This window comes from Stegastes partitus, unplaced genomic scaffold (genome assembly GCF_000690725.1).
Source record: "Stegastes partitus isolate 25-593 unplaced genomic scaffold, Stegastes_partitus-1.0.2 Scaffold281, whole genome shotgun sequence".
NCBI lineage: Eukaryota > Metazoa > Chordata > Actinopteri > Pomacentridae > Stegastes > Stegastes partitus.
Window position 1 is genome coordinate 518,890 of NW_007578012.1, and position 21,512 is coordinate 540,401.

General features: G+C 42.5%; 1 protein-coding gene across 1 annotated transcript; it reads right to left on the reverse strand.

Moving 5' to 3' along the window:
- Nucleotides 1-3,303: 3,303 nt before the first annotated feature.
- On the reverse strand, nucleotides 3,304-21,506 carry dstyk (dual serine/threonine and tyrosine protein kinase). The gene is made up of 14 exons (XM_008282702.1): nucleotides 21,174-21,506; nucleotides 19,443-19,852; nucleotides 14,344-14,850; nucleotides 13,958-14,153; nucleotides 11,325-11,563; nucleotides 10,100-10,183; nucleotides 9,817-9,993; nucleotides 7,559-7,688; nucleotides 6,879-7,035; nucleotides 6,347-6,479; nucleotides 6,150-6,263; nucleotides 4,716-4,830; nucleotides 4,367-4,501; nucleotides 3,304-3,934 (listed from the first exon to the last, which is right to left on the reverse strand). Exons 1-14 carry the CDS (start codon nucleotides 21,367-21,369, stop codon nucleotides 3,747-3,749), a joined length of 2,781 nt encoding a protein of 926 aa, XP_008280924.1. The 5' UTR covers nucleotides 21,370-21,506; the 3' UTR covers nucleotides 3,304-3,746.
- Between the last annotated feature and the right edge of the window lie 6 nt (nucleotides 21,507-21,512).

The window sequence follows — 21,512 nt, forward strand, 5'->3', positions numbered from 1 at the left end:
AGAGCTTTTGTCTTTTGTAAAAAATAATTAAATACATGCAAATTTGTGCTGTAATACTATCCGAGCTGTAATCCATTTCTACTGTACAGAGCGGCCTGTAAATGAATCGAGAGCGAACCTTTAAATGTAAGTAAATATGTAAACTTCCAACACGCGTTCAGAAGTTGTTTTTAGGAATCACTCGGGAGGAAACACCTTTTACAAGTTACTACTTCGAAGTCAGACTGATGTCATATTTGCCATTTTTTACCACCCATGTGAGTTTAATGTAAATATTTTATGCCATAAGAATCAACACGACCAAGTCAATCACGGAGTTCTAACCCTGGCGTCCAAACAGAGGATTGTCTCTTTTACTCTGCCGCTCCTGTTTTTACTGATTAAAGTGTTTTCTACCATTTCCATCTTACCTCAAGTTTTCTATTAGTGCCAATTCAAAAAGCTTTTTGGGTTTTTTTTGTTCCCTGTTTAATGTATTTCACAGCACAGCTGACATCAAGATGCTCCTGTACAAGTGGAATAATCACATATTTGCTGTAAAGCTTGTTTACTGACACTTAAAGCAAGAGTTTGTTTGTCTGACACGACTTCAGGAGGAGGTTTATGACGCTCAAATCTGTGTACCATCACCTCTGACACACATGAATGCTTTTTCATTTTTAAATCTTATTGAGAAACGTCAAAATGACAATTTGCCATTTCACTGGAGGGTTTTGTGTCGGGGTTGCAGTTTCAGCCCAGAGCCGAGAAATAGTCGTCCTCACATGTATTCATCCCCTTCCATTAAAGAAAAGGCAAAATTCACAAATAACAAGAAACTGAAAAAAGAAATAATAAAAAAAAATAATAAATAAAAATTTGCTAAATTATAATCTAGTGAAATAAGACGTTGCTTTTGAATTGTGATTGAAAAGAATAATTTTAAAAAACAAAACTGTCCTGGACAAATCAGAGCACTTTGCTGATGAGCAGTGGTCCAGAATACCTGTCAACAGGTGCAGAAGTCTGACTGAGAGTTACAGGAAACACCTGATGGCAGTGATTGGCTCAGAGGGTTGTTCAACTAAATATTAGTTCATGGGTCCAATCATGCTGGTTTGCCTGGTTTTGTTTTTTAAATATTTCTGTTGAACCACAATTCAAAAGCAACGTCATGATTTTAATTACATTTTTATTTATTATTACTTTTGTCAATTTCAGCTGTTTTTTTTCTTCATCAATGGGAGGCTGTGAATACATCTGAGGACGACTGTAGCTTCCAGCATTAGTCAGTTTCAGAAGTGCCAGTAGACGGTTAAGTGACTTTGGCTAGAATCCGACCAGCTTTTTAACAGTCTTTATGCTAAGCTAAGTTAGCTTTGTATTGACTGTTGCTTTGTCAGGCATGAGAGAGGTTTGACAGGTTTTATACATGCAGTCGTCCTCAGATGTCTTCATAGCCTCCCATTAAAGAAGAAAAAAAACAGCTTCAGTCACTGAAATAAGTTGAAATTGACAAAAGTAATAATGAATAAAAATGTAATGAAAATCATGATGTTGCTTTTGAATTGTGGTTCAACAGAAATGTATTTGTCTTCTTAAAAATACAAAAAACAAGCAAATCAGACTTCTGCACCTGTTGACAGGTATTCGGATTTCACTGCTCATCAGCAAAGTACTCTGATTTGTCCGGGTCAGTTTTTGTTTTCTCATTTTTTCAATTATTCTTTTCAACCACAATTCAAAGCAACTTCTTATTTCTCTAAATTTGAATTTAGCAAATTTTTATTTATTATTACTTTTCTCAGTTTCCAGGTATTTAATTGTGAATTTTTGCTTTTCTTTAATAGAAGGTAATGAATACGTTTGAGGACGACTGCATATACAACATGTAAGATGTGTGAGTAAAAAGAATTTTTTTCAGGTTTCTCAGAGGTCATCAACCATTTCAACAAGCCACATGAGATCAAAATAAAGTTTGATGGCAAGTTTGGACACTGTTGTTGCAGCAGTGATAATATATGAATTAATTATGGCTTCTAAACACTGAACTGTAGTAACGTGTCATACAGGTTGGATTCATAGGTCTTATTATGTCCATTTAATAGCAATTAGAGAAATACAGATGAATTACAACCGGGTTCAAATCCCCAAAGAAACATGAGCAGATTCTGAAGGACTGGTTTTGATGGAGTGACATTTCTGATTCACTTCAGTCTGACCCACAGCTGCTCATTTCTAAGTATAAAGAATTCGACATTTTAGGAACTTTGCTTTTTGTTTTCTTGTCTAAGAGCCGGATGAGAAGAGCCTGACTGTCTGCACAGGAGAAACCCAACAGTCCGGCTTGTTCCACTGGTTCCATCATTAATGTCGTCTCTGAACCACATGATATCACCATCGTGGTTTGATAAGAGCAGAACAGCAGCAGAATATCTGATCTACGTCCACACATCTACTGTGTCTCACATGTGATGTCTTTCCATCAAGTCGTGAAGTGACGCATTAATCAGAGTCTTCTGATCATTAGACTTCATTAACCGACTATCATGAAGCTACCGAACAAGATTTGTTTTAATAGAATATTATTACGACAATATCTGGTCATGGTGATAAATTTTAGGCAAATCTGGAATAAAAAAAATCACTCAAAATATCCTGATAGTAGGATGGAAGTATTACTGATCAGATAAAAGGTGACTTCTCAGTCACACGTGATGTGAAGGAAAAATATTATGGACTGTTTCTGTAGCTGCCAGTGCTTTCAACACCAACAAAACAGACATTTTAGGTTTATTTTTTAAACTGATCAGGCTAAGTTTTAGGTGAGGGCGTCATTTTTAAAAGCAGGATTTATTCTGCTTACATTTGAGCAGGATTTCATGTCGTGAGCGATCCATGAGAGTCCAAACAACACAACCGAAGAGGAACAAGACACAAAACACTCACTAGGTGGTGCTGACGCTGCTTCCTGCCAGGCTGCTGAGCTTCTGCTGCTTCTGCAAGAGAAAAATACTCATTCAACACATGCCTAAAATATAATCTGATCTGGGATGTATCAACGAGTCCTTAAAGGTTAAAAAAAAGACATTTAACAACATATAATAATAAATAAAAATATTATACATTTAATTAGCAATGTGTTATTTAGTAAATTACCTTTAGGTGTTGGATGATTTAGAAGAACTGCACTTCTACTGTAGAAGAAGTTTCAAATGCTCCAGCTTTACTAGAGGAAGCCTGAATAAAACACCAACATGCAACACAGGATCCTCCAGGAAACACCGACACCGTTACTATTGGATTTAGAAATCCCAACTCGACCTCGTTGTAACAGATCCTTTTATTAAAAAAAGACGCATTTGTGTAGATACAGACATGTTCAGTTTAAATACAATCTAAAATTAATCTTTTATATATTTTTTTCATAATACTGGGGACGGACTATGTTTTAAAACAATTTGCATCTAGTAACAACATCTCTATGACAAGGTAGCAATTAGCACTGCAGCTACGACGAAAGCATGTTGTAGAGTTTTGTATACAAATAAACAAAGCACAAACAATAAAACACACATATTTGCAAAACTTCTGGTCTGCATCAGCTCCTCATAAATAACGTGAATCCAACAAGCGTGAACAAGGAGGACACTTTCACCGGCCGCCCGCTTCTCAGGAATACTTTGTTCAGCTCTGTTTCTTCATAAATACGACCAAAACGCTTGTGATCAGAATTCCTATCGTGCACGTGTTAGTTTGAAGTGTTTTCAGTTTGAGTCCTCCAGGCTGCTGCTTTTCTGCTCGGAGCTGCAGTTGCAGAGCCGGTCCATGATGCTTTGCAGGCTGGGCTCCACGATGCCGAGCAGGGGTCTCTTGGAAGGGTCCCCGTTCCAGCAGATCTCCATCAGCTGCCAGCACTCCTCATCGAAGGTGGCCAGTCGCTCTGGTCGGGCACCTGCGGGCGACACGGACACGAGTGAGCGTCTGCAAGTCGACAGAAATGCAAAGAGCCAACAGACAGCAGCGGCTCCTCAGACAGGTGACAACAGGCCTTTTTTGTACCTCAAGTACATTCTGTTCGTCATTTAGGATCTGCGCCACAGAAACAAGAGCGGCCGTGATTTGACACCTCACCCGGTTTGTTCTGTTCAAACTAATTCTGATGCATTTGCTCGTTTAGTTCCAATTCATCAGAGCAAACGGATTAATCAGCGTGTTCTGTCTCAGCAGATGTGTGATTCGTCAGGCTACACTCGTGAATCTGTCAGCCATGAACCCTCGAAGAAGCTTTGTGCTCGTCCTGAATCCAGGACACCACAGAACATAAATGAATCCCTGACGAGGCTCCAGACAGAGACATGTATGAACCGACCTCAGTGCCTCGTACCTTTCTTAACATTGTTCCAGAGCTGGTCCTTGCTGGAGCATTTCTCAAAAGCTTCTGGAAGCTTCACCGAACCGGTGCACAGGTACCAGAAAAGGATCCCGAAGGCGTAGACGTCGACGGAGTTGTCATACTTTCCTGTCGGGAGAAGAGTCGGAGCAGAGACAAAAGCTGAAGGGACTGATGTGCGACATTCCTGCAAATAAGCTGTAATTACAAAATCCTGTTCTCATGAAACTATGCACGTCAAAGATCACACAGCAGTCCTGTCCTCCTCAGCAAACAAAGAGTGTGAGCAGGTTTTTGAGTTCTTCTGTGATGTAAGCATCAAGCGTGTGTTCAGCGGTCGGACCTGTGAACAGCTCCGGAGCCATGTGGATGGGAGTTCCCACGATGCTGCCCGACATCATGGCCTCTGGTTTGCAGAAGCCCAGGTCGGTGATCTTTGCACGGTTTTGTTTGTCCAGCTGCAAAAAAAGAAAGAGCAGAGAGATTGTCTGGTCAGAAGAATTCTAATATATTCTTTAATTACAACCGTGCACCGTAAAAACCAGGAGGGGCGGCGCTCTGACACATCGTATCACATCAGCAATTTAATTTACGATAATGGAAAAAAAACAACAACAACAACAATGCTGTATTATTTCATGTAAATGATTCACTGCAATCAATTTCTGATGGTAAGAAATGACATTCGCTCGAGACTCTAGACACAAAATAAACGGTTTTCTGCATCTTGGCCAGTGGCTGAGCTCAAGTGATCCAGTCGGTATATGAAATAAAAACTTTTTTCCATTAAAGTTTGTGCTTTTACAAACAGAACACTGATGGAGTCGTGTCGGCTTTTACTGTTCTGAGGCAGATGCTGATTGTTCCCCATCATCCCAGCTGACTGAATCTTAATAAAGCACATGAGTAACATGCAGACACAGTGCTGCCCACTTAATGTCACACCGCTTTACAGAATATCCCGTTTATAATCAGAAAATATCAAAGTCCTGAATCACTTCCTGTACAGCCTCCAGTAAAACAGCCCGTTTACTGTCATAGAATAAAGTCATGATCCTGGTTTTTGTCATAATGAAATTCCCCAACGATGATTTCAGGAACAACTTTCGCCTGTTTAAAGTCGCGGTCGGTCACGGCTCACGGGCCGAGCGTCGGTCAGCTGTGGCAGATTATCAGCCGCAGAAGGCAACGTGTTGGTGTTTGTCAGCTACCTGCTCACCTGAGATCTGATCACTGAGTTATTAACAGCTAGTGAATCAGGATAAGTTCATCCTCTGTAGACCCTCTGATTTAAGGAAACAACTCTCACTGATGGGCAGGCTTTCATATCGACAAAGGTGAAATGTCACTGAAGCAAAACCATAAAGCTCCGTTTGAATAAACCTTTCTTGATCTTCACAGAAACTGTCCCGTTGGTCTTGTGAAAACATTCCCATTTTGGCTTTAAACCCATGTTTTTCGTCACACAGACACAATTTCCTGAGTGCTCTATCGCTGCGGACACTTCGATACGTTAATCTTGAAGCCCGCTTCCTGGAATAACCCGGATACAGTCATAACTCCATCCTGGACTGAGGGTATGATAATAAACTGTATTTAACAGACCACATGGTTTATTTGACAGGTGATGTTAGTCCACAATAACAGTAGATATTTAGATTTTTAAGAGGTTTATGTCGAGTAATATCAACAGTTTAGTGATGCATCAGTCCATCCTACCAGCGATGATACTAGGTGTTGTCACTGACTCCAGAACTGGTCGCTGGTCTGAACTTACCAGAACATTTTTTAGCTTTATGTCTCTGTGTAAGAGACCTTGACCGTGCAGGAAACGGATCCCCTCCACCACATCCAGAGCAATCTGAAGTCTCTCCCGTAGCGATAAACCAGCCTGGTGGAGAAGAGCAAGATGGAAGATTACAACGGTGTTCTTGTAAAACAAGTCCATCGCTCCTCGCTGCTTCATCAGGTCACCTTCAGGCCGGCGTAGAGGTCTCTGTGCAGCCGCTCCATGATGAGCAGCACGGCGATGCTGGATCCGCCTCCGTACGTGTGATCGATCACAGAGCCGTGCAGGTCGACCAGCCGCTCGTGCTTGGGCAGGGACCTGAAGCAGCACACACCCAAAACAAAAACACTTCAGTCACTCAACCGTGGATTATTCAGTTATCCTGAAATGAGTCCTGTTCGTTCACATTAAGGCTGCCCCGGCAAAGTTTTAGAAAGTTCTGCATTCCTCAGATTAATGGCAGATGGAGCAGACGAGCATTCATAACACACTGTCACTTTTAACTACACGCTGACGAGCAGCAGAAGAGCCTCGAGGCTTCAACAGTCACAATAATGTTTTTATAACCTGGGTGGAGTTCTGCCTCTGAAACACACACACACACACCTCTTGAGAATCAGAACAATGCTGCCAGCTGTGGCTAGTGCTGCATTTTGTACCTGCGTCTGTTTTGTGTGATCTTTCTTGAGAAACGTGTGTAATGGTTTCCGCACTCACCTTGTGTAGTGAAACTCTAAAGCCAGGTCGTTCCAGTGTTTGTCATCAGGCGGTACCACTGACTTCAGAGCACATGGGTAGTGTCCGCCCCAACTGTCACACAAGTACACAACTCCATACTGGCCCCGACCCAACTCTTTGCCGAGCTTAGGCTTGCCTGTGACAAAACAACGGAGTCACTCACAGCAAAAGAAGACGTACGCAGAACTTGTAGAGTTAAAAAGCTTAAGTTTACTAATCACAGGTTTGTGTACATTTGTTTACAATGATTACAATGAGTAGTTGAACTTTGACAGTCCGACATCAGATTTCCCAGCTTTCGAGACACCTCCCTGCCTTATAAATGTGTTCTGACGCATATTGTTTGACCTTTACTGTGCAGGAGGAAATATGTCAGAGTTTGACTGTTTCTACATTCATGTGCTGAATGTTTTTCTGTGACTTTGAGGAATCAGGAGCAGACACAATCCTAAGAATTGTTAATTCAACTGAACTTGACCACACAGCAGTCTGGTGGGTCTGGTGTCTCGTCGAAACATTATTTAATGCCAGAGACACAAATGGCTGTGGGCAAAAGTTATGATTTACACATTTTAAAGAAGGCCCAATTTTGCAGCAGCACACTGTGAGCTTAACTTTGGCTGTGTGTGGATAATGGGAGTATTTTTGTGGTGACTCACCGTGCAGCAGCACATCCCTCAGGGAGCGGCTCTCCAAAGACAGGCGGGCCAGCCGAGGGGCGTGATCCTTCCTCACACGCAGCCACAGGTCCTCAGTGCGCTCCAGACGGCCTGTGTGCCCTTCCTCCAGCTGCAAACACAACACATGGCATAACGTCTCATGGTTAGCATTAAGAAATGTTAAACGACTGATCTCATTTGTTAACAATTACATTTCATTTTGTGAAGCTGCCTGCAAGTGCAGCCTCTATGCCTTGTGTTTCATATCAGCCTCCGAAGTCTGAGGTTTTATATTCCAGCTACTTCGTGAAGATGCCCCGAGTTGACGCATGTTTTAACAAACAGACAGAGCCAAAGCAACATTGGTGATAAACTACGATGCTTTTTGGTCTCAACAGCTTCAACCAATTAACTGAGAAGCAGAAGCAGCTTGTTGTACATTTGAACCAATCAGAAAGCACAACAACAATCAACAATGAAACTCTTCATCTTTAGCAAATGAAAGCAGCATAAAAATAAATGACTGGCAAACATTTCTCTATTGTACCAAAAGTGCAAATAGAATGTTTTTGAGCTCTACGATCCGTCCTGTTGCAGCACAGAGCTGCTCGTTGATCTGTTTTTTTTAACGAGAGGGTTGAACATCGTGTTCTCTTGTATGTTCACTTTCTATCGGGCACGACTACCAAAGTAGCAAACTACTGTCACTTAAACTATTGTATGTTAATAACTTGAAATGAGGTATTTGCTCAACTAAGTATGCAGAATGTGTTCATATTCCAAACACAAGGCAGCTTGGCAAGCAATGACCCTCAACTAAAGGTAGACTAGACTCTCCAGTGGATGTAAATAATTCATTTAATGTAATTAAAGGAAAAAGATCTAAAGGTTGTCAAAAAGGCATGAGCTACTGTGAAATAACTGCCTGGTCTTGATGTAAAAAACGCAATTCGGTGGTCAAGTAAGTGTTTGTCTATTTATCTGAAAATGCACAACTAAAACTATGAACGCTGTGCATGATCCGCTCTCATCCGAAAGCAGCATCCCTCACATGCAGCATCTCTCAACCAGGGTCTGGAGATGTTGGAGACCACCAACAGTCCTCTCACCGCTCACTGTCGGGCTGTTAGCATCACATTGTCACGACCTGGGGGGCTCACATACAGTGCTGAGTACACAGAGAAACCTTCTTCTGCCCGCCCCCCCATACTTTAAAGTACACTTTACATTTGCTTTTCTAAATGTCACAGACCAACATACTGCAAGACACGGTTTTAATCTCTGTTGTTCATCGATGCCCTACTTGCTATAACAACAGGAATGTGACTGATGTATCATCTTCGGTTGACTTGTTTGCACTTAATCAGTCAGTGAGATAAAGCCAAAAAAAAAACACTAAAAAGCATCCCCCAGAATAACCCCCTCTTTAAAACCGTCACTGTATTTCTGTAATTGCATCAACAGTAAAGAACTAGTGAGCATGAAAATGTCGTCAGTGATGTGGCCCACGCAGTCCGTCATGTGATAAATATCATCAGGGGCATTTTGATTGAAACCGATTCGTCAGGGACTTCCAGGGAGGGACATTGCCACCATTTGTATCGTGGGGGTTAGAAGGCAAAGCAATAAAAGAGTAATAAATCGCTGAACCACGAGCTGTGCAATTAAAAGCCCACAGCGCTCCCACATACCGCTGATACAGTAGCTGCCGAGGCTTTCGAACCATTCGGGTGAATCAGCAGGAAATCAATGCAACTGGATATTCCCTGAGCTTCCTCCTTCAGTGTGTGTGAGAAAACACCAAAGCTCACAACAGCTGCTGATGCTAAAGAACCAAGGCTTTATGTTAGATGTTACCTGGTGGGAGTTAAGATCATTTCCTCTATGCATGAAAAAGTCAAAACAAATCAGACAAATGTGTTCGCCAATCCTGCCCAAACAACCTAAACACTGCTGTATTCACCATTTTAAAAGCCCTACAGAGTTCCTACCCCTACAGTTGGTCTCTCGATTTATAGGTTCACTAACTTAACGGTGGAGGAGGAGTAGGTTAGAAATGATCAATACAAATATGTCTGTCAGCAGCTTAGAGTGAAAGTCCTGTTGAAGCCTCTGTAATCAGAGCGTCTCTTTACAACCAAGAGTGGTTTGAAGGTAGCAAGAATGACTTTGAGATGAATGAATCACAAAGAGCACAAGTGAAAGTGAACGTCAAGAGTTAAAATAAAAAAGAGGCAGTAAAAAGAGAAGACGCTAACCTGGCGCAGAGATGCTGCAAAGGCCTCGTGGGAGCTGTTAAGCCGGGTTCTGAACTGAGAGCAGATGCTTCGGGCCAGTTTAGCGGCGCTGAGACTCTCTATGGCATCCTGGGCTACTTTACGCTTCCACTCTGGAGTGATGGCAGGAGGATTCACAAACGTTATCCTGTGGATTATCTGCGAGGGAGTCGAGAAGAGGAGGAGAATACGTTTTAACTTTTCAGAAGTCATCCATCTCTGTGTATTTTCACAACGCCTGTGATGGATGTTTTGAGAGACTGACCTGTTTGATTTGCTCCCACACCAGTCTGGTGACAGAGGATCCTGAATGAAAGGTGACTTCCACGTGATAGGCAGCATTCAATAACTGTGGCAGCAAAGAAAATGAAGTAAAGATGCAGAAAAACACACCGTTCGAGACAACGGTGAACAGTGCTATCAGTCTGGAGGCCTGTGACGACCGAGAAAACCATCCTGTTCCTCCACTCTGTTGTGTGTTCATCTGACTCCATTTGAAGTTTTTGTTTTGATTTTTTTTCTTACAAATGAATAATAAAGAAAAGAAGCGTGCTGTAGGAAGGCCAATTTGATCTTTCCCCAGCAGGGCTCATTTGATGGAAATTTGAACACCTCTAACACTCAAAGCTTGTTTTGAGGACAGCTTGTGCGAAGAGGTTCCTCTTCATCAGCACCTTTACAATTCCCCAATAATAGCTGTAATGTAAGTAGGGTCTTCCATCACTGTTGTCCAAATACAAAGTCTGAATTCTCTGGACATATAGAAATCCATCCACTGTGCTTGGAGTGGAAAGCAGTAGGTTTTTAGTGCTTGTTACAGATCAGGAATAATCACTGACAAGGAGCTGCAGCTCATTCTGTGACTGTAAAAAAACAACAAGCCTTGTAGAAACATCCACGGGAGCTCTGTGGGCTTTTTAATGCGACTGTTTGCATAAACCAGCAGGTTCCCCGCGGAGCATCCCTGTACTACATTGTCATGTCTTTCATACTATTTCATGTTGTACTTTGTGTTGAAATGTTATTCTGTCTGTGTACCCTCATGTGGGATTCTGTGTAGTTTGTATTGTCATGTTATGAGATGGAAGTCAAGGGCTGGTCTGTGGAAAAGAATTTCCCCCTGAGGACAATAAAGTCTAAGTCTACCCTGTAGTACATCTACTGTAACATGAATGTGACCACGTGTGCATCCACCATCAGCGTTCAAAGGCTGTGTGGGTCAGTACACGGGCCTGTAGCGCTATACCACTGCTATTCCACTGCTATTCCACTGTATCACACAATTCAATCAGTCCCTAAACTGCATTTAAAATATAAACAAAAAACCTCTACACATATAAAATTAACAACCATTGTTTCTACCGTTTTACCCTCCAGTTTAAATAAAATCCAGCAGCTCACACATGACATTTTTACAGATATTAGACTATTGACATTTACAGCATGTTTGCACTGAACAGGTTTTCTCTTTTTCACTAACTGCTGCCCACCTGTTTGAGGTGATTCGACGTAATGTTGTGAACAGAGGAATCCAAGTTGGACTTCTCCAGACTGTTGAGGCATCGCTCCAGGGTTCCTACGAAGCTCTCCCTCAGATAGTCCACAGAGCTGATCAGCTTGTTGGCCACAGCCTGGTTCAGACGGACCACGATGAGCTCCTGTATCTGGTGGATGCAGGATTTGATCTCCTTGGACGTAACAGGCTCTCCGTTAGTTGTTACAATGATATCTGCAGGGGAGAGAAAATAGTTCATCAAGTTAATGACGCTTTGTTTTAAGAGACTTGGCACATGTTTGTCCATAAACTGCCTCTGGAGGGGTTCTATACCACTAGTACTCTGTTTATCTTGTTTGAAGAGGTGTTTACTGAAGAACATTTTAAATAACCAGCACTGATAACACACCTAAATGCTCATTATCTCTCCATCACTACATTAAGATGATAGCAACTGTGCTTTGCAAAACATGTTATCTAAGAACACAGGCAGCAGGTAGATGTGGTAAGGTGCAAATGTACCGCTAGTATTATTCTGGAGTAAATAAAGCAACTTTACACTGATCATTAGTGAAATCAGATTAAAATATCAATACATCACATTCAGTCCTCTTAGCTCCTCTCCTTTTTTTCCCCCCCACAGTTTGTGAACGGCTGACCTAACAACAACGTTCAATGCAGTTCGAATATCAAAAACATCCACGCTGCATGTGAAGCTTCCCAATCCGAAACAAGGAGCTGTATGTTGTAAAGAAAGTAAAATCGAGCCGACTCCATCGACAGACCGGCATTGTCTGTACTTTTCAGCTACTGGTATATCTTTTGAGCAACGGTTTTACAAGTGAGTCTCAGTTCTGAGGGTTGTTGTTGTTGTGCTCCCGCATAAGGAAGCAGATGTACATAGTGCCAGGAAGTCACCGAGATACACGAATGTGCCAGTAAAGATGGAGAAAAAGAGAACTGCTGGGATGTAAACATGGGTTTTATGACCTCTGAGGTACAAACAGAAATTCTGATGAGAAACACTAAATGAAAACTGAGAAAAACAAAGACCACAGAGTGTCTTGATGCCTTTCTGTTAAAACTAGTTTCATGTTTTGGTGGCAAAGGGCCTGTTTGTGTAGGACGGGGTTTAAAGAAAAACCATATAGCAATGTAACAGCACCTGTGTTGGATATTACTCTTCAACCCAGAAAATGTTGTCCTTCAACATGTCCACAAGGATTAACCAAAAGGAAGCAGAAGACAATAGCCAGTGAAAGTTGTTTTTTTTCCCCTCAGCTGCTTGGAACTATTGAGTCACACAGTGCCAAATGTTGAAGGCAGCTTGCGAAATACAGCTGGCTCAGCCATGTCCCTTCAATCTAAACAGAGTCTAAAGACAGTACAGAAACAGGCTTTGAGTAATGAAGGCTGCAAACGCCAAACTCCTGGCCAGCGAAGACAAGTCAGCTGTCTGCTTCATGTCACCGATCTAAGCAAAACGAGACAAAAACAGTCTGAGCAGGCTTCAGTCTGGGTGTCAGTCTACTCTAATGGAAACATAACGAAGAGAAAAGCTTTTCCTGTTTTCCTGAATAACTTGAGGATGTACGAGCAAAATAAATAAAGCACACATTTGGTTGTTCTTGAGTGTCAACTGTGAAATCAGAGTCCAATTCGATGGGATCTAACGGCGAACTTTCTACGTCCTATAATCTAAAACAAAATTTGTAAAAGCAGAACATCCTCCTAATTTAATATCCATAACAGCCTCCATACTGAAAGGTTCTTCGGTTATAATTGTGTATATCTAAGGAGTCAAAAATAAATCTGGTGGAATAAGAAATGACATAATCTCATCAAACAGGGGCTCAATTTAACACAAAATTTGCAATGACATCCTTGAACTGTGAATGTGGCTTTTGTCTGAAGAGAAAGTCAACGTTTTCACGGTACAGTCCGTCCACTGCTGCGCTGAATGCAAACCCTGTATGGCCATCTGTGGTCAAAGACTCTGACCTTATGAATGAATACATTTAATAGTTTGTCAGGTCTGAAAAATGTGTGAAGAAAAAGTTTGATTGTTCTCACTGGCAAAACCATGTATTGTTCTACCTCTGGATGTGATTAACACATCAAAAGCTCTTTTAATATTTTAAAAGGTTTGACAGCACCAGTGTCAATGTCACAGAAATCAAAAAAACATCTTTGCAGACCACACGCCGCAGTAAAATGTCAAAACATCGAGTTAAATACCTTTAAATTACAATTACAAATGAAATGTACTAATGTAGTGTAGGCAGGGCACAGTTCAGGCAATACTGGTTTTGTGCTCCACTGAGCCTTGCGGTGATATTTTCTCAAGTGTGAAGTATTAGTTTTACTTCCCCTTCTTTGTTTCTTTTAGGTACTATCTGGCCAGACTTGACTTGCAGAAATCTAAACCTCTGTTGTGATATAAACAAGCTTCTTCTGATGTACAAATCTCCTCTGTCCTTACTACTCTGCCGACGTTACGTGCATTCCATCACTCGCAAAGTGGTAGAGATAACAGCTGCCTTGATATCACCAAAACTCTTGATAAACCAGAGAAGGAAAACCCTGCCCCTGCCGTGTGGCATCTGTCCAGGGTGCTTGCTTACTAACCTGTAAACTCCAGGTTGGCAGCATCTTCCAGCAACTGCTCTTTCATGCTGCTGAGTGTTTCCACAATCATCTCCTTCATCTCTTCCTGTTTGCGATTAGCGATGGCCATAAGAGAGGTGAAGAGTTCAGCCTCTTTCTCACGGGTGTACTCCAGCCTGCGGGGTGTTATCTGCAAGTCCCTCTGCATGTCAAAGGCCTGCGGGGAAGCGGAGCGGGGAGGACAAAGGTCTGTTGGTGTTTTTTCTGGAGCATACAGGGTCATAACACGCTGAGACCAAACAGTTCATGTAGCGGCAGAAACAACATTCCCATGAGTATGAAGCAGTAAACCTATACGTGCAGATATACACTGAGATGAATGGTGCTGGGAAACAGCATCCTCTGACCTGATTAATGAAAAGATCTAGACATCGACAGTGAAGCCCGTTGAGCAGGTTGGCAGCCTCCACCTGCTGGTTCTGAAGCACTTGGCGAGTAAATGGCACCAGCAGCCGATGCAGTCTTTCAAAAGCTTCGCCCAGCATGCTCTGGGGTTTGGCGCCCGGGGTGGGCATCTGCGTAGGGGCACCGCAGGAACAGTTTCCTGTCGGACTGTTTAGGAAGCCGAGGGAGAGCAGCTGCTTATGGAGGGCGCTCTTCTCCCTCTCCTTCTCCTTCTCTGCACGGCGGCCGGGTTCTGGGGAGGCTGCTGGCATGGTGTCAGGGATACGAACAAAACAGATGGGAAAGGAGAGCATCTCTTTAACCTTCCAGAGCTCAGCCACCTGTTCTGTGCTTAGGGAGTCCTGGTTGATGGCGTAGAGTATGACAGGGATCACGTTGCGAGTGCAGTCTTCCAAGGCCTCCTCTGTCGGCTGGACACTTGGGCAAGGCACCACCATGACCTTCGCTTCCTGAGGATTAAACCACAAACAGACCACAAGAATGTTACACGTATTTCAGGCTGATGTGTATTACGACAAATTATTTTTTGAATGAAACAAAAACGTATTTACTACTGCAAGTGAAATCCAGCCATAAAGACACAGCTGAGAGGTCGCCACTGGGTCTATTTGTAAAAGATTTGCTTTAATTCTGTCACCAGGCAACAAATAACAGAGGTAAATTAAAATTAAAGCCTCGTTAATTATTAGAATTTACAGTGACAATAAATCAGATCACTATTTGTCATGTCAAAGACGTCATTGGGAGAAAATAGCATTTCTTGACTCTGCAGCTCTGTGGAGCATTCAAACATCTTTCAGATCACTGTTGTGGTTTAATGGGTCACACATTTACGGCTTCTGTTCCTCTAACTGTTCTCATCAGTACAGTTTCGGCCATAGCGGGCAGCGATGACGAGAAAAAAACAGCTGTGATAAACCCGCTGTTCACCACCTGAGCAGCACCAAACCAAAGACAGATGACGAGGATGTGGGGATTTGTTGGCAGGGAACGAGTCTCTTACAGGAACTGTACGCTCGTGGTTATTTCCCCGCACAGAATATTTCTTTTGGTTCTTGTCTCATCACACAACGACTTGTAAGCCGGTTCCCTTGTCGCCTCAGTCTGTAGATTTCAGGTTGCCATTCACAACCTTTTAGAGAATTCAAAAGTGTTCAAATGTTCTGTCCGACCCAGCAGTGGAACAGGGAGCTAAGACACTTCCAACTTTCCGATGGTCCTTGAACAACTCACCTGTGACAAGACATTTCGATCCAACTAAATATGTGACGCCTCATCAAAATCACAGAACGTGTCTCATTAAAAAATTTGCCAAGATTTAACCGTTATCAAAGAACATCCATCATCTCTACACCTTAATCCTCACTAAGGTCATGGGGGGCGGAGTCTATCCCAGCTAACTCAGGGTGAAGGCAGGTTCACCTGGACAGGTAACCAGTCTATCACAGGGCTACACTTAGAGACAGACAACCAAGCACACTCACATTCACACCTACGGACAATTTACAATCACCAATTAACCTCAGAATGTTTCTGGACTGTGGGAGGAAGCCGGAGAACCCGGAGAGAACCCACGCTGCACGGGGAGAACATGGAGACTCCACAGGTGTCCTCACCGGGACGCAAACCGGCGATCTTCTGGCTGCGAGGCGACGGTGCTAACCACCGAACCACCTTGCAGCCCTTATCAAAAAACAGAAATTCTGCGCTCCTTGGTGCAACTGTGAGGCCATTGGAGACCCAACTGTGACAGTCACATGACAATACCAATTTTTTCAGATCAGTTCTTTCCTGTATTGGTAACTGGAATTCCATATTTTGTTTTTTGTTTTTTAATCTTGGAACTTGAGAAGAAATGTAACGTTTGTTGAATAAATGCCCAGAAACTGATTGGGGGTTCAGAGGGTGGTCATGCCTTGTTTCTGCATTTAGATACTTCAGGTTTAAAAAAAAACAAGAGTAAAATGTTGGTCTGAGTCATGCAGAGAACTCGCTTTGGACAACTCAGCTGTTTCTATCAACAGCACAAAATATAAACGAGGTTTGTGTTTTGTCTGCATGTTTAAAAGAATCGGCCCTTTAACCTGCAGATGACCATTCCCTCACAGCAAACTACGTCTCCTGCTGTACAAAGTGTTTGAGGAACATTTTTTAAACAAATTCATGCCACGAGATGTGGAAAGGATTTCACTGCAAAGGAAGAAAACATATCCACACACATCACATGCTCCCTCTATTTCTGAACACAGAATAACACATTAATATTTGCGGCAGTCTTGGGAATGTCTGCGACAGGGAAGAAAAATTACACGAGCAGAAAGGTTTTCTTAACCTTTAATATATAACAACCTTAACAAAAATAGACTCTCGGGGAGCTTGAGAGGGAGACCACGACGGGGAAACGACAGCTAGAAAAAAAGAGGCAGAAATGACCAACAGCTAGACAAAGGAGACAGTCAGTCCTGTCTCCAAGTAACAAGAGGCGAGCCCGTCTGAGCAGGCTCTCTGGAACAAAGATAGCCTGCAAACATTTGTTCACAACCAATCAAAATCAATACAATGTTTGAGTTGCCTTAATGCAGCCGGTTTTCAACAACAACCCTTCGACAGAATGTCTGAGAGATATTTTGAAGTTTTGTTTTTCACGTCTTCAAAAAGCAGCCGTTTGAGTCTGACCAACTTCTACAAGCAACGCGCTGAACACAAATGTCAGAGATTGTCTTCTATTAGCATATTTTAAGGGTGACTGCTAATATCACAGTCCTTTGTTAAGAAGCAGCCTGTCTCATGGGAACCTGTGGAGCTCCAGCAATAAACACAGCAGCATATGTAGGTCAAAAGCATTTTAGAAACATGGTGGCAGGTTAGCACCCTTTACGTCCTCGCTGTTAGACTGTGTGTTAAGTGGAGGTGGGAGGCAACAGTAAACTCCAGGTTGGAAAAAAAAAAGGCTAATTAGCAAGTTGGTTCTCATCTGCTGGCCTCTGAAGCAGGCTGCTGTGACTATGGCAGGAGTGTGTGAATACCACAGCGAGCAGAGAGATTCTGTGCCTTCATTTACCCCTAAGCAAACACGGTAATCTCTTATTCATTCAGCAGGGACATAAAGCACGGCGGCACACACCGCTTTAGTTTGTGACAAAGCCATGTCTATTGCCTGGCTAATGAAAGAAGATTTCATTTTATTAAGTCCAGTTAAAAGAGAGACTTCATGTACAAGCAATGCAAGATCACGCTGGTCCTTGTGTCTTTAATCTATGATCAGATTTGTATCATTACAAATAATAACCTCTGAAGGTCTGGAGTCACAGAGGTTCTGAACCAAAAAGCGACTGGAGATCCGACGCCTTTCAGGCATACGTGGAAATGAATAGAGGAGTAATAGCCTTTGTTAGTGCTGTTTTTCCCCTCCAGGGGCTGTCTGTTTCACTTCAGAGGTTCTGGTGGATCTTTAAACAGCAATGACAAAAGCATTCAAACTTAAATCTATCAAAAAATAACTCTGATTAAGTTATTCTACAAAATGAATGAGCCTCGACTCTCAGTGTTGGGAGTCCTTCTGTCACAAAGACATACTTTGAAAATGCAAATCAAAGCATCTGTGTAAATGGGTTTTTTTTAAGTACTTTTGGAGGCGACATGAACAATCAGTGTCCCAGAGTTAAGCGGTAACCAGGGTAATTTTATCACAGCAAAGGGTTTGGGACTTTTTTTTTTACATGACCTAGTCATGTGAATCGCACCAGACCAGCGGCATTACGTAAGGGGGCTGGGCGGGTGGGCTGCGCTGAGGCATAACTAGGCCTAGTTTCTGAGGCTGTGTGATGCTCGCTGAGGGGCCTCGGTCCAAACGATTACAGACTAATTTCCTTGTGTCACACATGACAAGGAGTGACTACAATCTCGACACCATGCTGAATCATTTCACTCCAACAAGATACTGAAATTTTCAGGTCACACTGGCTGAAGACCGGCACGACCACAACAACGTGTCCCAACATTTCTTCCTGTGTCCACGTAACTTCAGCAGCTCAGCAGCTCAACATGACTGTAAAAGAGCGTATCCCTGAACAGTAGCACAAAGCAAAACACTGAACAACACAGCAAATAATCAGCTCTGCTCAGTAATCTGTTTGTGAGCTCAGCCACGTGAGCAAAGGCGAGTTCAAGCGAGAGACAACGATGAAAAGAACAAATATTTCCATCTTTTTTTTTTCTACAGGAGGAAATGCCATCCCACAAAATATAAACACAGAATTAAAGCGGCTCCATATGAAATCCTCAAAGGACTTTTGATTCATTTCACTGTCCAGCACACCGTGACTTAAATTAGCAAAATTAGATGCCAACTTTTTTTTTTTTTTTTTAAACATAAAAACTAATAAATCTAAAACAAAGTAGCTCAATATCACAACGTTGGCAAAATAAAAGCTCTTATAAGACAAGAGAATACTTTCATTAAACATTACCAAGGGTGCTATTATAGTTAATTTATTTAATGTTTATCAATATATTGATTATTTTCCTGATTTAATTGTTTAGTTTAATGAAATGGAAAAACAGGAAAAATGCCTCTTACACCGTGCCAGAGCCAAATGTGACACCTTCCTGTGTCTTGATCTGTTTTTCTTTTTTAAATTCCAAAATATTTCATTTAAAATAATAAATGAGAGCAGTAAATTATTTAATTTCATAAGTTGTAATCAAAGACTATTTCTATTTTTTTTCACTATTTTTTTGTTTTGAAAAACACTAAAATGAGTAAAGCATTATCACAGTATGACTTTTTTTTTTAAATAAACATGTAATTTTTTCTTAAAGTATTTCCACATTCAGACCAAATGGAGGACCACGTACAGGCCTACGTTTCACCTGAAAGAATTCACCTCAGTCCTTTGAACAACGGAGTCAAAGTTTATGAAGAACAAACAAATGAATGGCACCGAGGACGACTACCACAGAAAACAGGATGTGTCAAACTCCTAATTTAAACCATATGTGGTACTGACAGAGCAGATTCAGAACCGTATCCGGGGCCTACCTGAAGCAGTGGATGATGCAGTGTGATCTCCAGCTCCGCTAGCCTGTGTGCTGGGTCCTCACATTCCTCGTGGATCTCCAGGTCCTCCCTGGGAACTGTATCCCAGCGGCCGCGGTTAGCCGCCAACTGGTGCACAAGCTCATACTGGCCAGGCAGTGCCAAGCTCAGCCGTGTCTGCCTCCCATGGGTGAAACACAGCTTCCGCCTCTTGCACACAGTGCCCTGGACTCCTTCACAAGCCTCTCCAGCCTCAGGGCCCAGTGGCAGCAGCCTCTCCCCCAGGAGGCAGTTGAGCAGCTGGTAGCGGGCAGCGCAGTCCTGACCCAGCACCAGGATGTACGGAGCAGCACCCACGGTGTTGCGGAGGAACTCTTCTTCATGAGCAGGAAAAGAGATGCAGCTAAGCTGGCCTGTGCGAATGGAGGGGACAGAAAGTGGTGCAAGACTCTGTTAGGTGGACTGAGAACAGAACTTGTACTTCTAAAACCAATTAAAAATAGTGAGTTTTGTAGGAACTCTTGGTGAGCACTGTAAGCACGGACAGGATACGCTGTCCTCTGTATACTATATCAATAAAGTTTTATTCTATTCTATTCTATTCTATACGACTGTCATTCTCAGAATATGCAGTCAGTTACTGTTCTACACTAAAGATGTTCAGTCATTTGGTATCTGATAGCGTTTGGGTTAATATTTCAAGATCCAGCCCTAAAATGTGGAGCACAAAGCGAAGAACCAATTCACTCTTATTATTGCGGGTATCAGACATAATCCTTGGTGTTGCTGAGTCACAGTCTAAAAGAGTTATATAACAAAGAGAGGGCTGAGCAGCAAAGGCCTACTTCACATTCAAACACCACTGCATGTCTTTGCCACATTAACATGGTTTTATTGAAACCCTTAACCCGCCATTCCTCTCCTGACCTCAACACTTGACCTAACGTGACGTACTTAAAGCCTGTAGCTCCAGACAGAAATGTGCAGATCTGTGTATAGCCAATACGACACCATCACAACCTCCTAAACCCATTTTTGTCCAGAGAACAAGACATTTACTGGATGAATCGAGTTCGTAGGTGAATAGATGTGCTAAGGTACGATTTTACAGCTGCTCTTTAGCTTAACATTGTTGATTCACCGCTGAGGTAAATGATTTTAGCTTTCTTAGCGTGCAGGACACCACCTCAGATCAAGCAGGCCTTTCTGAAGATGTGAGCCATCGCAGCATACCATCACTCCAGCGTGTTTAATCAATGTTTCATAGAAGGCGGTATCTGAATCATCTCACAAAACCCATAAAAGGTTGTGCACATAAACATTTCATGAACCAGTCTCAATCAAAATGTGTCCACGGTCTAAAAGCAGGAGCCACAGAGACACAAGGCTCAGCTCATGCAAAAGACAAGATCCAAGGCACTGGCCCGGCTGGTGGGTGCAGAAATCTCAGCATATTTGGTGCACTTAGTCTGCTCATGCTTTTCAGAGGGGGTTTAATCTCTTTAGTTTTCTGTGACCCTAATGAATGGATTTTTTCAGGCTGCGTGTTGGTGGAGTAATCACTTGGCAGCAGCAACTTGTTAGTTCTTTTTGCTTGTTTTCCTCCTTCAGGATACAGAAGTGTCTATAGATGGGATTATTTTGGCAATCATATTAGATGCTGTGAACAGGGTTAGCCAGAGTGGCATTTAAGGGCATCACAGGGATGTTGTTGCAGCGTGTGTTCAAACCTACCTGCCTCCAGAGAGTCCAGGCTTATGGTGGATGCACAGGCGTTGCTGTAGTTTTGCTTAATTTCCCGGAAGAAAGCGTGAGTCTCCTTCAGGTTCTTCTTCAGCTGGATGGAGTGCTTGTTGTAGTTGTTAAATATCCTCGTCAGTTCCCGAGCTAAAGGAGTCGTTTTCTGCTGCTGCTGTACGTTTCCCTCCATGGCTAACAGGCTGTCTTCTCCTTTCCTTGATGTGGTTTAGATGATAAGGCAGGTGACAAACTGGACTCCTGTGTGGAGATGCTCGGTGCAAACGTCCACCTCGTTGGTTAGTTGTTTAGTCGGTTAGTAAGCTGTCATGCTTT

Coding starts and splice junctions, on each gene's coding strand:
- dstyk (XM_008282702.1), bottom strand. CDS start 21,369: ATGGAGGGAAACGTACAGCAGCAGCAGAAAACGACTCCTTTAGCTCGG. Junction 6,480..6,878: donor TTAGAGTTTCACTACACAAG/GTGAGTGCGGAA, acceptor GTGCTGCTTCAG/GTCCCTGCCCAAGCACGAGC. Junction 3,935..4,366: donor CTGGAACAATGTTAAGAAAG/GTACGAGGCACT, acceptor TGTCGCCCGCAG/GTGCCCGACCAGAGCGACTG.